We start from the raw sequence: 15670 nt of genomic DNA on the forward strand, positions 1-15670 counted from the left end.
AATCTTGAAAAAGAACAAAGTTGGAGGATTTACACTATCTGATTTCAAGACTTACTTTCCCTGGTAAAAGGGATAAAAGCATAAACCCAGTGGAAGTTTAGCGACTCTGCACGTAGCAAAAACATTAATTGAGAAACAAAATATAAAATTACTATTGTTCATACCTCTATAGTATAAGAAATTGTATAAAGAACAAGTCACCTTGATAACTTGCATCGGACAACCCATGTTGACTATCAATAAGACAGTGTAGCAACATGTAAGAAAACAAATACGGAGTTTAGAATACTCTAACTAAGCTAGAATTCAGCAGACCATGAAAAGAAAATGAAGGGGTTAAAGAAATAAAAGCAGCCTGTAGAATTAGTTTCAGAAGAGAATCTGACTTAAGGATGAGCACATTTGGTGAAGTAATGAGAATTGAATTTAAGTGCATTTATAGAAAAATAAATTGACCATTTAGAAGAAGAGTATTGAGTATGGAGGTAGACATACTCCTTAGGGACATGTTAATATCACAAGATTTTATATTTATCCCTTGGATTCCAGAATATTACTTCACTCCTCCTGTTGTTCAAGTTGAAAAACATGGGTGTCATCCCTGAGACTTCTCTCTCATCATTCCCCATGACCAATCATTACCAACTCTTATCCAGTCTATCTCAATAATTTATCTTAAAATCACCTTCCTCTCTCCATCACCAACCAACCCTCCAGCCACCATCTTATCTTACCTGGATTAAAGTGTCTCCTTTCTGCATCTCTCATTCTCCCCCATTCTCCACACAACAGCCAAAGAGATCTTCATAAATGTAAATGGGGCCACATCACTTTCCTGGTTACACCTCTAATGCCTTCTCATCACACTTGAAATACCGGATCGTTAGCCTGGCCTCAAAGCCCTAAATGATCTGACATGTGCCTGCCTTCCCTGATATGAGGTCTAGGAGACTCGAGGCTTGTCTACCAGTCTACCCCAGCAGTTAGGACCATGTGGCACATCATACATGCTGTATCTTGGTTCATTAAATAAATGAACAAATGCTGGTTCCTTTAACCAAGATCCAAAAAGTATCAGCACTTGTTTCTTAAAGGGGGGTTGTGTTGCTGGGAAGTCAGAGCTCTTTCCTGGCCAAAGCAAGGAATAGGTTCAATAAAAATAGGTATGCTTTGGGGGTGCCTGGGTGGTGCAGTCTGTTAATTCTGACTCTTGGTTTCAGCTCAATTGTGTGTCAGGGTCCTGAGATAGGGCCCAGCACCAGGCTCTGGGTTCACTGCAAGTCTGCTTAAGTTTCTCTCTCCTTCTCCCTCTGCCCCTCCTCCCATGTGTGCTCTCTCTCTCTCTCTCTCTCTCTTTCTCTCCCTAAAATAAATAAATCTTAAAAAACAAAAAAACAAAATAGGTATGCTTTCCCATCGTGAACAAAAAGACAAGGCAAGACAGAGGATGCTGTGCCACACAGAGAAGTACAATATAGGAGCAAAGGTGGGGGTACAAATATAGGAAGAGGTGGGCTGGGGAAGGGAGAATTATGTAAAAAGTAAACCATGGGCAAGAGGGTGGAGAAAGATAGGGAAAATGTACCAAAAAACAATAAGAGCAGGGGAAAAAAAGAAAGGAAGAAATAACTGAGCATATAAGAAGTAGCAGACGGGCCAGCAGGCTCCGAAGAGGAATATGGAAGTGGTCCTTTAATACAGTTTGCAAAGGAGTCTGTGGGGCCTCAGCAACATGCATGGCAGCAAAGACATTCTGCTGCTGGAGTGACCGTCAGTTGCGTGGGACAGCGGCACTGGGCTGAGCCGTCGCGGGGCAATCGCCAGAGGATGGAGGGACATGGGGACAAGAGAAAGAGAAAGTGAAGTGCAGAACTGGCCACCTCTGTCTAGTAGGCTACTGACAAGTTCTCATGCGGAGAGAAATTAATAATTGAAACAAGGCTCATTTGCACAAATTGATTTGTAGACGAGGGTAGGCTAAGATGCTGATCATTAGCTGTGAGTATGTCAAGCTCTGATTTTGTGGCTGGTGAGTAACACATTCTTTTCAGATCATTCCTTTATGCTGCTAATCCCAGGTCCAAAAGCCTAGTCAGCTTTTTACTGCCTCTGGTGGCGTCAGCATTAGCTACCCTCACAGCAGAGCCCCCCCGCACTTGGATGGAGGACCGTGCTGGGGGCAAGCCCTGACCCCCAAAAGCTGCTGGTGAGGAGCAGATTTTACTTCTTTCCTAAACTTGTCCTAAACATCGCCATCCCAGGGTACCTGCCTGCACACTGCACCCCCACACTGGCCTGGGAAGGTTCTGTCTCCCGTTGGCTCCATGGCCATCTCTTTAGTTCTCTTCTGTGTCTTCTGCTGTTCTGGTGTGCGCATGTGCAAGTGCACACTCCCACTCCTCTCTGTCTCATTCTCTCTCTCTACCTCTTATTCCCCCTCTGGATTTCTCTTTGGTCTCTCTCTGTTCCCTCTGCTTTTTAACTTGGACTCTAAGGATAATTCTTGATTCAGAAAAATGAACTGTCACTCAGGTACTGTCAGAAAGCCAGGAAGCAGACCCCGGTTTCTCTACCTGTTCCCTTCAAGCTCGCACACGTAGGTCACCACTGGGGACCAGTCAAAGGCCCCTGGCTCCTTCTTCAGCCACTTTTGCAGCTCCTGCAGGTTCTGATCGGTGTAGTCGGTGGCAATGATCTCCTTGAAGGATTCACAAGCAGAGAGGAGCTGGTAGATGGTGGGGCCAGAGCCAATGTCGATCAGGAGGTCCCCCTTCACGCCATCTGGTTTAGAGGGGGAACAAGGTATCATACGAATGCAGACAGAGCTGAGATGCACTGTCCTTGCTGGAACTGTGTGAGAGAGCCCCTGAGACAGCCCATCTCTCTACTCACTCCTCTTCCCTCAAAATCTTTTTTTTAAACATGTCTGCGTTTTGTATTCCACAGTCTGGGCTGGAGGCATGTTGCTGGGGTAACTTTAGGTGTAGAAGAAGGAAGAAGAGGTCTACATCTGGTGTACAGACCCCTGATGCAGAAAGACTGCTGCACAGAATATGTAAAAAACTATTAAGGAATACTCCTGGGGAAAGTTAAAATTGTTTTCAAATTGAATTGTTATGTCTCTCTCCAAAAAGCATCCAAACCTTCATATGTTGGGAGGTTTTTTTTTTTTAAATCTCTTGCACATTCACAACATTCCTTTGCATTAGAAATGGAATTAGTATTACAGTCTCCTTCTCTTAAGTGGCCTATCATGGTTGAATGGCTGGCTCTGGTCACCCAGCACACTGATGTAGACTCAAGGACTGAACTCTTGCCTTCTGGTTTCCCTTTGCACACCCAAATGAGATCATGCATATAAAAGCACTCTATAAATTGTAAAATGTCCATACCAAAAAACAGTGGTTTTTCATCCTCTTTAAATAAACAAGTAACGCCAGAAGGGCTGTCCCATAGCAATGACTACACACAACCCCAGCCATGCACTAAGACACTATTGGGATGCCTCACATTTTGGCAGGGAGACACACAGATAACACACAAACTTACCAAGGCAAAATATCTTGAAAAGATTCTTCAGAAGATGCCTGAGAATCTCATTTTCCGCAGAGTGTCTGGTCCCAAAGTTGTAGTATTTTTCTAGGTAATCCCGAGGGTTAAAATGTCTCAGATAAGTGTCCTTGGAGGTGAAGCTAGATTCCATTGTGGCTCCCTCCTGTGCCCACTTGCCTTCCCTCACTCTCCTCCAGAACCCAGGGAGTCACCCTGCAAAAGTTGTCTTTTTAAGTCTCAGGCTTCAATCTTTCTTCTGTTAGTTCAACCCACCCCTTAGACACAGATGATCAGTTAAACACTAACAGAAATATACCAAGAATCTTTTGGCTATTCTAGGAGGTGATGAAATTTTGGGGGAAGGGAGCCTAGGAGAAGTGCATGCAGGAAGGGGAGGGACATGAGCTGCATGCAATTCTCTGCCAAGGGGTGAAGTTCAAGTGCGGGAGGAACCATCTGGGCTCATCCGGGAAATCATTTAGCTCATAGAAGAACCACTAAGTTTAGAGAGGTGGGTCATTTCCCCAGAGCACCATCATTCTTCTTGTAATGATACTCCCAAAAGAGAGCCACAAAGAATGGTTTAAATTTAACAATCATAAAGAAAGGAGGAGAAAGAAGAGGATTAGGAAATGTCTTTAGGGCTAAGGAATGTTGGATAAAGAAGGAATCGCAGATGAGAGGGGGTGAAAGAGCAATTTAAAAAACCTGGATGAGGCTCCCTCCAATGTCTGGGCAAGCCACAGTCCTATAATCCTCTCCTCATGCTCTGCACACCCCTGGCTCTCCTCTCTGGGCATCCACAGCTCCCAGCAGCTGTCAGTCCTCCGCATCTGGAAACCGCCTCCTCCCCAAGCCTTCCCACTCATTTCAATCCATTCAAATCCTGATGGTCCTTTCAAGATGAAATTTAAGGGCTCCACTTTCTTTAAGAATTTTTATATTCCCTCTTCTGGACTCACATTGCCCTTAGAATTAGCTCACCCTGCCGAACCCTTGATTTTGGGTTCAAAAAAACACTCATGTTTTGGTTTTTTGAACAACCAAAACTTGTTCCTGGTTTTGTCTGTGTCAATCTTACTTCCCAAACTAAACTGTTATGTGAATGATGCACTAAGCCACCAACTCCTTGAGATCAAGGACTATGGCTCAGTTCTCTCTGCAGCCCCCCACCTATCACATCTACAGAGTAGGTGTTCAAAACACTGGAGTAGGTGTTCAAAACACTGATCAGTTGACTATTGTCATATTGTTTCACAGTTGAGTACTCTATATTCCATGGGTGATGAGTTATGAAGGGCCCACATCTGGCTACAAAGCAGAGAAACTCACTCAAAGCCGTTCAGGTGAAAAAGGAATTATTAATAGGAGAATATAGTGGAAACACATTGCAGGGTATCTAACTGTGTCTCCTGAACCAGAAAATCATTAGGGAGCTAATCTCTCTCTCCCTCTCTCTTGGTCTTTCTCTATCTCTTTCTGTCTTCCTAGGGGCCTTGATTCTCTGCAAACTGACTTCTTTTGCTCATCCACTATACACAGCTCCATTTGGACCATTCCAAATGCTGGTCTCTGCACCTGACCTTACAGAATCTTCTAACCCACCTCCTCACAGCTGGCCAAATGGGTCTTTGTTGTCCAAATCCCATTCCTTAGAGAAGAAATCTGTCTGCCTGGTCCAGTCTGAGTCAATCATTGATACTTCCCAGTAAGTGTTGGGGTAGTAAAAGAGATCTATGTGGTAGTAAGACTGCTCATCACAGGGACTTAGATGGAACAGACCAAATGTCTCGGATGACTACAACCATTGGACCTTCAAAAGTCAAATCACAGATGGGAAGGATATAGAATCAATACAATATGTCTTTGTGAGTGGCTCAGAGGCACTGCAGCTGATAAATCCTGCTTCTCCCAGCTGCCCTGGTAGTGGAGTATAATCAGCAGGAAACATCCAGAACTCAAAGTCAAAAGACACAAATCACTATCCTGACCTGCCACCAATAATTCATATGACAATGGTGGTTAGAAAAACTAACTTTTGACATCTGGAAGCCTCAGTCTTGGTGCATAAAATGGGGATAATAATACAGGAGAGGAAAAAAAAATTCTCCTTCCCCATCTTTGGTTCTCTGGCTGGACCTAAGAATTAAACTGACATGAGACAGATTAATAGGAGAAAAGCATGTGAATTTTCTTAAGTTTTCACATGTACGTGGGAGGCTTCATGAGAGAATGAAGACCACAGGGAGTGACCGGAACAGGAGACCTTTATACCTTTAGCCAATGAAACAATCAATTTGTGAAGAATTGACAAGACAGAGGGATTTGGCCTAAGAGTAGCAACTGATAAATAAGTAACTAAGAGGGTAAGGGTTGGCTTAATAAGGTTTGTGTATACAGATTTCTCACCACCAAATTCCCTGTCGCTGGTGATGAGAATGTCTTCCTTCCTCTGGTACAGAGAGGGTACCTTTCATATGGGACTTTCATCTCCTGCTTTCAGGAAGAAAAAGGAGGATCAGAATGTCCTTCTTGGGCCTACTCATTTTTTAAAACACCTTTAAATCAAGATAATCAAATACCAAGTGACATATTTTAAGGTGATGTGTTTTGATTATTTTTAAATAGTATCTATTCTGATCTATTCTGTTCAGTGTTCTCTGTTCAAGGTATTGAGAAATTTAAATCATAGCTTCCCTTACATTGAATCCTTACCTTGGGAAATGTACCCTCTTCCTACTCATGGGTCAGTTTAACAGGGAACTTTAAAAATAGTAGTTATACAGCTTATATAAGTGGCTTTGATACCATAGTACCCTTTGCCCCCTCATCCTGTCATTAATTTTTTCCTACCCTTTTTGGAATCTGGCAAGATTTATAATCAGAATCAGATTTCACTATAGATAGAAATCTGCTCTGCATGTTGGCCCTCTATCCACTGTTATATGAATATCTGTTATAATTATGAATGTATGAACATACAAATATACATGTGAAAATGTAGTTCCAAAATCAACAGCCTCTGGAAGCTTTTCTGGAAGGGAACCCTTTTTTTTCTTTTTTAGAGTTAACATATACTCTATGAAAACAAACTGTTTAATCATATAAAACAAAGACCAGATTTTTAAATCAGATGCTGAATAGTTCAAACAAGAATTTTAATTTGTGGTTTATTTCATTATCCCAAGCTGCATTTTCCCTTTTTCTTTCTAAATGGTCCACTATGGAATTTTTCTAAGAAGCCATTAACTGAAAACCCCCAAATCCTTTCCCTAGCAATTGCTGCTAACAAACTGGAACTTCATATCCCAAGTCTAAGGAAGATATATGGGATCCCTGGGTGGCGCAGCGGTTTGGCGCCTGCCTTTGGCCCAGGGCACGATCCTGGAGACCCGGGATCGAATCCCACATCAGGCTCCCGATGCATGGAGCCTGCTTCTCCCTCTGCCTATGTCTCTGCCTCTCTCTCTCTCTCTCTGTGACTATCATAAATAAATAAAAAAAAAATTAAGGAAGATATATATATGAAATGCTTCTTGCTTTATCCTTATTACATGGGATCCCTCAACGTCTTATTTTCCTTTTGAATAGGACTTCAAGAACAATTGAATATCCAGATGGCAAACATGAAAGCAGTCCTTGAGCAGAGCTGCAACAGTATCCTCATGGACACTGAAGGAAACATCTGCTTTTCCAGTGGCCTTCCTACTGGAACTATATTCCATGGTGACTCCAACAGGCTTCAGTGAGCAAAAAAAAAAAAAAAGATAATGTCTTGGGCATTGGCCTGGAAAGGCAATCCTCTCATGTGAACAAAATGTAGTGAAGACATAGTTCCAAAATCAATAGCCTCTGGAGGGAGCAAAGAGCAAGAGGGAAGGAAGAAGAAAGGAAGAGAGACAGAGAGAGTGAAAGGGGGGGGGGGAGGAAGGAGAAATGAAAAATATCAAGAAAGCATGCGACTCTCATACAACTGGGAGCATGGTCTGCCGATAGGTGCTCTTCCCATGTGGTTGGCTCATAAGCATTTGCTTTGTTATCTCAGGTCACAACCTTGTGAGAAAATGGTTCTACCATACTAGTGCACAAAAAATCAAGGTCTGAGATGCAAGAAAGAATGAAAAACAGGTAAGGACACTAATTTGCAGGTATTGCTAATGGATGTATAAGAAATAATGGCATAGGGCACCTGGGTGACTCAGTTGGTTAAGCATCTGATTCTTGATTTCAGCTCAGGTCATGATCTCAGGGTTGTGAGATCCAGTGACCCGTCAAGCTCCATGCTCAGCATGGAGTTTACTAGAGATTCTTTCTCTCCTTCTGGCCCTCTCCCCACTCATGCTCTCTCTAGCTCTCTCTAAGTAAATAAAATCTTTAAAAAAAATTTTTTAATTGTGTCAGATGTGGTTAAAAATAGCCAGAAGAAAAAAAAAATTAAAAAAAAAAAAAAAGAAAAGGGATCCCTGGGTGGCGCAGCAGTTTGGCGCCTGCCTTTGGCCCAGGGCGTGATCCTGGAGACCCGGGATCGAATCCCACGTCGGGCTCCCAGTGCATGGAGCCTGCTTCTCCCTCTGCCTGTGTCTCTGCCTCTCTCTCTCTCTCTCTCTCTCTCTCTCATAAAAAAAAAAAAATTAAAAAAAAATAGCCAGAAGAAATTAAAAGACAAAACAGCAACAACCTATAAATTTCAAGGGAGGGTAAATACATGGTTTTAGATCTTTGAATCATCCAGGAAGGATAAAAGTATTGATTATCTTTAGACTTGGATAAGCTAACTATGCATATTGTAATTCCAAGCAGATGATGGTGTACTGCCCATACTTCCTTGGCAATTGCCATGCCTGTATCAATCAATCAACATATCAATATTTTTCTACTGCAAGTACCTGAGTCTGAGGGTTTTCTCTGGTTGTAAGAATTTGTTTGGCCCCTACATAGAGCAAGTCAGAAAAGCTGGGCAGTTAATGCAGCAGTCTGCAGGACCTCACCCAGTGACAGATGAAGAGTTGCTGAATAATTATAGTAGCTTCCTTGCTCCCGGGATAGGAATCCTGAAACATGTTCTCTGCACTCTCGCAGAGGTCCCACCAGGAGTGAGCCCCAGCTGCCCACAGCACTAACTGGTTCATGAATGGGGCCTGATTGGTTTCCTTTCTTTCTCTCACTTTCCTACACCAGTGCCTTGTGGGATCCAAAGTAAAATATCTATACTCTAATTTTAGGCACCATAAAAATAACTCAAGCAAATTAGTAGAGGAGAGGAAATGGAATGACCAAAAAAAAAAAAAAAAAAAAGTCAATTCTGAAGGAGGCAAGAACTAAAAGAAAGAGAGAGAGAGAGAGAGAGAGAAAGCCTGTTAGGACAAATACAATGTGTAAAATAAGAAGGTAGTTGATAGAGAGTTAAAGATAGACAAAAACATCAGTAAAAATACGTCATACCTGAGCAACAGGATTCATCAACTGGACTTAATGGATGTATATAAAAGATTGCATCTAACACCTACACGTTTGTTTCAAGAATACAGACGCCATTAAAAATTACCCTGCACTAGCTTACAAAGCAAGCCTCAACATATTTCAAAGGACCAAAATGATATAGAATACATTCTTTGACCAACATATTTAAGTTAAAAGTAAAAAAATAAAAAGATAACTAGAAGATCCTTATGTTTAGAAATTAAGAAACATACCAATAAATAACCCATGGCTCAAAAAAAGCAATCATTGGGGATCCCTGGGTGGCTCAGCGGTTTGGCACCTGCCTTCAGCTCAGGGAATGATCCTGGAGTCCTGGGATCGAGTCCCACATCGGGCTTCCTGCATGGAGCCTGCTTCTCCCTCTGCCTATGTCTCTTGTGTGTGTCTTGGCCTCTCTCTCTGTGTGTGTCTCTCATGAATGAATAAATAAAATATTAAAAAAAAGAAATCATTATGAAAATTATAAATTGTTCGAACTGAGTAGTAATGAAAGTGCTACATATCACAATTGGTGGGTTGAAGCCAAAAGAATACTTAAGGGGAACTTTACTCTTCAAATGTATACACTAGTAATGCAAATGGGGTTATGAAGCTAGGAGAGGAATAGCAAACAGACATAAATAAAAGGAAAATAATAATAAACTAATATTTTAAAATAATAAAATAAAAAGCTAAAATATAATAGGGAAGATCAGCAAGGCTCAGAAGTCTGCTTTCTGCAAAGACTAATATAATTAGCAAATTTCTGGTTGGAATGATCAAGAAAAAAAAAGAGAGAAGGCACATACACCCAATGTCAAGAGTGAAGTTAGAAACCTCATGGTTGTATTGCAGACATTTAAAAGATGGTAACTAGTCATCATGAATAACTTTATGCCAATATATTGAAAATTTTGATGTATAAGTTCCCAAGTAAATATACAACATGTGCAAAACCTGAATTGTTCTGTGACCATCAAAGAACTTAAATTGAACATGGTTCCCACATGAAACCCGTGAGGCAGATGGCTTCACAGGTGAGTTCTAGAATATATTCAAGGAACCAAAAATTTTAATTTTCTACAAACTCCTTCAGAACATAGAGAATGAGAAAACACCCCTCAACTAATTTTATAAGTTTAACAAAACCTGAATACCAAGGCTATTTATGAGAAAGAAAAGTCACAAGCTGAAAATCACTCATGAACACAACTACAAAAATCTTAAATTATTGTGTAGTCCATAAAATAGCCAACACTTATATGGTGCTTGCTAGGTGCTAGACATTGGTTTAAGATTTTGGACATGTAATTGGACCTTACAATGGTTCTGTGTGTTAGGTACTATCATCCCCATTTCAACATATAAGGCACAGAGAGGGTAAGTAGCTTGCCCAGGTCACACTGCTAGGTAGTAGTATGGCTGGGATTCAGACCTACACAGTCTGACTTGACAACTTATTCTTTTAGTAGTTATGCTATTACCAACATAGGTTTACTGCAGGAATACAAGACCATTTAACATTCAAAAACCAATTAATGCATATCGTATTTACAAATTAAAGGAGAAATGCCTCCTAATAATTCAATAGATACATAGAGGAAAAAAGCCCAAAGTCCACATCAATTCATGACAAAACCAAAAACCTCTTGGCAATCTGAGAATAGAATGGAACGTCCTTAATGTGATAAGGATTATCTACAAAAACTTCAGCGAACATCATACTTAATGATCCCACATTTAAAAGTTTCCCTTCGACTTGAGGACAGAGATAAGAATGCTAACAATTACCAATTTTATTCAACAGTGGCCAGGGGTCTTGGAGAAAACAGTAGGTAAGAAAAGTAAATAAAAGGCATAAGGATTGGAAATGAAAAAGATAAAATTATTATTTTAAACTGATAATGATGATATACAGAGGAAATTTAAAATCAGCTACAAAGAAACTACTGGAATATAAGAGTTTAGCCAAGTTTCTGGGTACAAAGTGAATATAAAAAAATTAAATTCATTTCTAACCAGCAGCAGTTATAAAATGAAATTTAAAACAGTCTTCATTCACAATGGCATTAAAAAATGAGAAGTACCTAGGAATAAATCCAACAAAATATGTACAAGACATTAATGGAGAAAATTATAAAATTTTATTAAAAGACATTAAAGAAGACCTAAATAAATGGAGAAACAGACCACTTCATGGATTGAAGGACTCAACATTGTAAAGATGTCATTTCTCTCCAAATTGATTTATAGACTCAGTAAAATCCCAATTAAAATCCCAATAGGTTTTTGTTGGAACTTGACAAGCCAGCTCTAAAATTTATATGACAGTGCCAAGGGCCAAGAGTAGCTACTCTTGAAGAAGAAAAATAAGGTAGGAGGACTGGCTCTACCAGACAAAATACTTATTATAAAGCTATAGTAATGAAGACTGTATGGTATTGGTATAAGGATTGACAAATAGACCAATGAAATAGTAGAGAGCCCACAAACAGACCCATAACTTTATCAACATTTGATATACAGCAGAGATGATATCCCAGATCAGTGCAGAAAAGACAGACTTTTCAATAAATAGTGCTGAAATAATTGGGTATCCATAGGGGAGAAAATGGAATCAGACATGCTCTGCACACTCTATACACACATCTATTCAGGCGAATTAAAACTATAGATGCTGGGCAAAACTCTAAGGATTTAGAAGGTAATATAGAAGAATATCTTCATGACCTTGGGGGGTAGAGAAGGATTTCTTTTTTATTTTAATGGAAGGTATTTCTTTTTATTTATTTATTTATTTATTCATGACAGAGACAGAGGCAGAGACAAAGGCAGAGGGAGAAACAGGCTCCATGCAGGGAGCCCAATGTGGGACTTGATCCCAGAACTCTGGGATCACACCCTGAGCAGAAGTCAGATGCTCAACCACTGAGCCACCCAGGTGCCCCTAGACCGTTTCTAAGAAAGAAAATCCAAATGGCCAATAAACCTATGGAGTGATGCTTAATCTCCTCAGTAAAATGCAAATTAAATCCCAATGAGATACTACTACACAGCCATCAAATTGGCAAAAATCATACCTGCCAAGACCAAGGACCTTGACTGCAGATGTTCTCATGTATTTCTAGTGGTGTAAAATTGGTGCACCATTCTGGAGAAAAACAGGCAGGCATTAACTAGGAGAGTTGAGTTGGGCGTACCCTGTGCCTACCAATTGCACGGCCAAAGTCATACCTAGAGAAAATCTGGCACAGGCACGTAACTGTTCCTTGCAGCATTGTTTGAAATAGCCCCTAACTAGAAACAACCTAAATGTCCAGCAAACAGTAGAGTAAGTACATTGGGTTGATGAAAATGCACCAATTACAGCTATAGACATCAGCGTGAGTAGTTCTCCAAATGATGCAGCATGAGAGAAGCAAGCTCTAAAGAAGATGTACATTTTTATCCCAATTATATAAAGTTCAAAACAGGCAAAAGGAAACAATATTATTTAGTGCTGCATAAATGAGTGGTAAAGGATAAAGGAAAACTATAAATGTCAGGGTAGTTGTGGGCTCTGAAGGAAAGGAGGGCATCACCCTGCGGTGTTCTATCTGTCAATTTGGGGGCAGTTATCCTCAGTAGATTTAGATTTTATATTAATCTTGTGCTTTATGAACATTTCTATATGTATGATCAATCTTATGATTAAAAAAACAACACACCCTGCATGTTTATTTTTTTTTTTTGAAGATATTTTTTTTTAATTTTTTTTATTTATTTATGATAGTCACAGAGAGAGAGAGAGAGAGAGAGAGAGAGACATAGGCAGAGGGAGAAGCAGGCTCCATGCACCGGGAGCCTGATGTGGGATTCGATCCTGGGTCTCCAGGATCGCGCCCTGGGCCAAAGGCAGGCGCCAAACTGCTGCGCCACCCAGGGATCCCACCCTGCATGTTTAGATGCAGAGTCGCTTTCGAAATGAGCACAGATGTAGAGATGAGGGGTACGTGATCATAGAGGTGTCCCCATTTGCTCTGTGAGACATGCCCCAGCGTGGCTTCTTTTTTTTTTAATTTTTTTTTTAATTTTTATTTATTTGCGATAGTCACAGAGAGAGAGAGAGAATGAGGCAGAGACACAGGCAGAGGGAGAAGCAGGCTCCAGGCACCGGGAGCCCGACGTGGGATTCGATCCCAGGTCTCCAGGATCGCGCCCTGGGCCAAAGGCAGGCGCCAAACCGCTGCGCCACCCAGGGATCCCCCAGCATGGCTTCTTTTGCTCAATTTTACCCATTGGGGTTAAAGCACTGAAGGGCACGGAAGCAAAAACGACTCTTCCAACAAAAACAGGGCAAGGATGATGGGGAACAGGAACCGCCTCTCAAGCTTCCCTCCAAGCTTCTCTTTGCAATGCTGAAAAAAGTCCTCCTGCGCTTCACACATCAAGGCCTACTTCAGATCAGGGGCCGGGGATGCTCCGGAAAAGGTTCAGACTCCAGTAGGCAGCCGTCTCTCCTTTCCCACCCCATGGCTTCTGCTTATCACCGAAAGCAAGGTACACCCAGGTACAGCACAGCAATTAGGAGCCTGCTGCTGCTGCCCAGGGGAGCAGGGTTTGCTCCAGCCACAGAGAAGCACCTCCACCGAGCCTCTTCCCGAGCCTCTTCCCAGGTCTCTGCTCAAACCAGACCGGAGGCCAGGTGTGAGCCCTTAGGTCAGGATCCAGGGCAGAGCCAAATTAAGCAACCCCCAGAGTCAGAGGAGCCAGCCATTTGGAGCCTTTCATGTGCTTGGTCATTAATAATAAATAAACAAAATTACAAGCAAAATGATAACTCATCAAATCTGACACGGGCCCACTGGGCCTGCTTTAGATTTTAATGAATAAGTATGGTGAGTCCAGGGATGATTAATCTGAGCCTTCATGGCAGGGACGCGTGTTTCCTGGACTCTGAAACCTCTCGGCTCCCCTCTCTTGTTAGAGTCTCGGGACATTTTTTGGGGGGAGGGAAGGGGGTTATTCCATCAGACCTGGAGGGGGCCCTATGTGTGCACAAACAGATAAGTGCCTTAGGGCTATAACGTGAATCCTCTCATGTAGCTTTAGGTTGAAAACCTGCAGCCACACAGGTCCTGACGCAGCCTGGAGCTCGAATTCTCTGGTTATCTACACTCATGAGTCTCCAAAGTTTAAACTGGCCACTGAATCTATTGCTTGGGTTGCAGGAAACTTTGAGAAGGGCAGGGAAGGAGAGGAGGGGTACGGGGTGAGAGCTGCTCCATTGGAGGAGAGGAGGGACAGAGGAGAAGACAGGGAGGGGGAGAGGGAGAGAGAGAGAGGGTGGGTGGGAGGGAGAGAAAGAAAGAGAGACCTGGGGCATGGGGGTGGGGGAGGGAAGGGAAGCAGGGGGGGAGAGGGTGAAGGAGGAGGGGGGGAATGGAGGAGGAGGGAAAGAGGGAGAGAGAGAGGGAGGGAGAAAGACCCGGGTAGGGTAGGGGTAGGGGCAGGGGTAGTGGTAGGGATAGGGGAGGGAAGGGAAGGAGACTTCCTGAGCCTCAGCTCAGGGACCAATTCCATAATCCAGCAAATTCCATAATCCAGCAAAGAGGTGTCCAGCCCCAACTCACCCCCATGGCATGGTTTGTGAACTGCAGGGAGGCGGTATTTGAGGGCATTTGGCAGAGCCAGGGACCAGTGGCTTTGTGGCAGGTGGCCAGGCTGCTGGAGGTGGGCAGGTGGCCAGCAGTAATGCCAAAGCTCATGAGGCTGAAAATCAGGGCAGGGCTTCCACAACACCCACCTGGCAAAAGCCAAGACCTGGAGTTGCTGCTGTGCTACCCGGATGATTTTGTTTGCTCCCTCTCTGGTGTGATGATCTTTTGTCATATGCTTATTTCCAATACTTGCTATGATCTGATTTAGGCCTAGCTTCTCTGTTCCATTGATTTTTTTTTTCTTGCTTCCTGCTAATTACCCCAGCAGTATAACACATATATTTGGGACACCTGTCCTGCCACTAATAATGCCGTATGAGTAGAAGGCTAATGTATTTCACTCTTTCTCCCTCTGTTTAATATAGATGTGAAAAGCAACTCATTTTATGTTCTGAGTAAAAGCTGTTTGGACTAAGATCGGATCTTGTAATTCTGTTCCTCTTTCATTGTGTTTTGTTTTTCAGAAAGCACGAGGTTTGAGTGATTAAAAGGGAATGCTTATGAAATTGCAGAAGGAGCAGTGAAGGCTGAACGTGGGCTTTTCAGAAAGTTGAGGAACGATGTCACAGCCTCATGGGAATCCGATCCTGTGAAGGAAACCCATTCTCGGAAGTAAAAGCTGTAGTTGTCAGTCTTCAATCTGTTGTCGGAAAGCTTCAGAAAAGAACATGTGTGTGTGGTGGGAGGACCCATCCATTCAGTCCTGTCTTCTTCCCCTCTCATTTTCCATCCTCACACCCAACTTTCTAAGGGGTTAATGTGTGTTCTTTTCTTTATGTGTATTTTTGTGAATTAGGGACTGTTGTTATGTATGCATATGTCTATATTTATGTCATTTTTACTATGTCCTTTTTTTTATAGATTTTATTTATTTATTCATGAGATACAGAGAGAGAGGCAGAGACATAGGCAGAGGGAGAAGCAGTCTCCCTGCAGGGAAACAATGAGGGACCTGGGGA

General features: G+C 42.2%; 1 protein-coding gene and 1 long non-coding RNA gene across 2 annotated transcripts in view; one reads left to right on the top strand and one right to left on the bottom strand.

Annotated features, from left to right (window-relative positions):
* The window catches only part of NNMT (nicotinamide N-methyltransferase), an 18633-nt gene extending 14746 nt beyond the window's left edge, over window positions 1–3887 (bottom strand). Inside the window, exons 1-2 of the mRNA XM_038536113.1 lie at window positions 3550–3887; window positions 2574–2781 (exon numbers count right to left, since the gene is read on the bottom strand). Of these exons, the coding sequence (XP_038392041.1) occupies window positions 2574–2781; window positions 3550–3703 (362 nt within the window). The 5' untranslated portion in view covers window positions 3704–3887. The remainder of the gene's footprint in view (window positions 1–2573; window positions 2782–3549) is intronic.
* Window positions 3888–5982: 2095 nt separating this feature from the next.
* LOC119872003 lies at window positions 5983–7680 on the top strand. The gene is made up of 3 exons (XR_005358847.1): window positions 5983–6152; window positions 7144–7297; window positions 7598–7680. It is a non-coding gene; the product is annotated as an uncharacterized LOC119872003 (long non-coding RNA).
* The last annotated feature ends 7990 nt before the right edge of the window (window positions 7681–15670 follow it).

Source organism: Canis lupus, chromosome 5 (assembly GCF_011100685.1).
Source record: "Canis lupus familiaris isolate Mischka breed German Shepherd chromosome 5, alternate assembly UU_Cfam_GSD_1.0, whole genome shotgun sequence".
Lineage (NCBI taxonomy): Eukaryota > Metazoa > Chordata > Mammalia > Carnivora > Canidae > Canis > Canis lupus.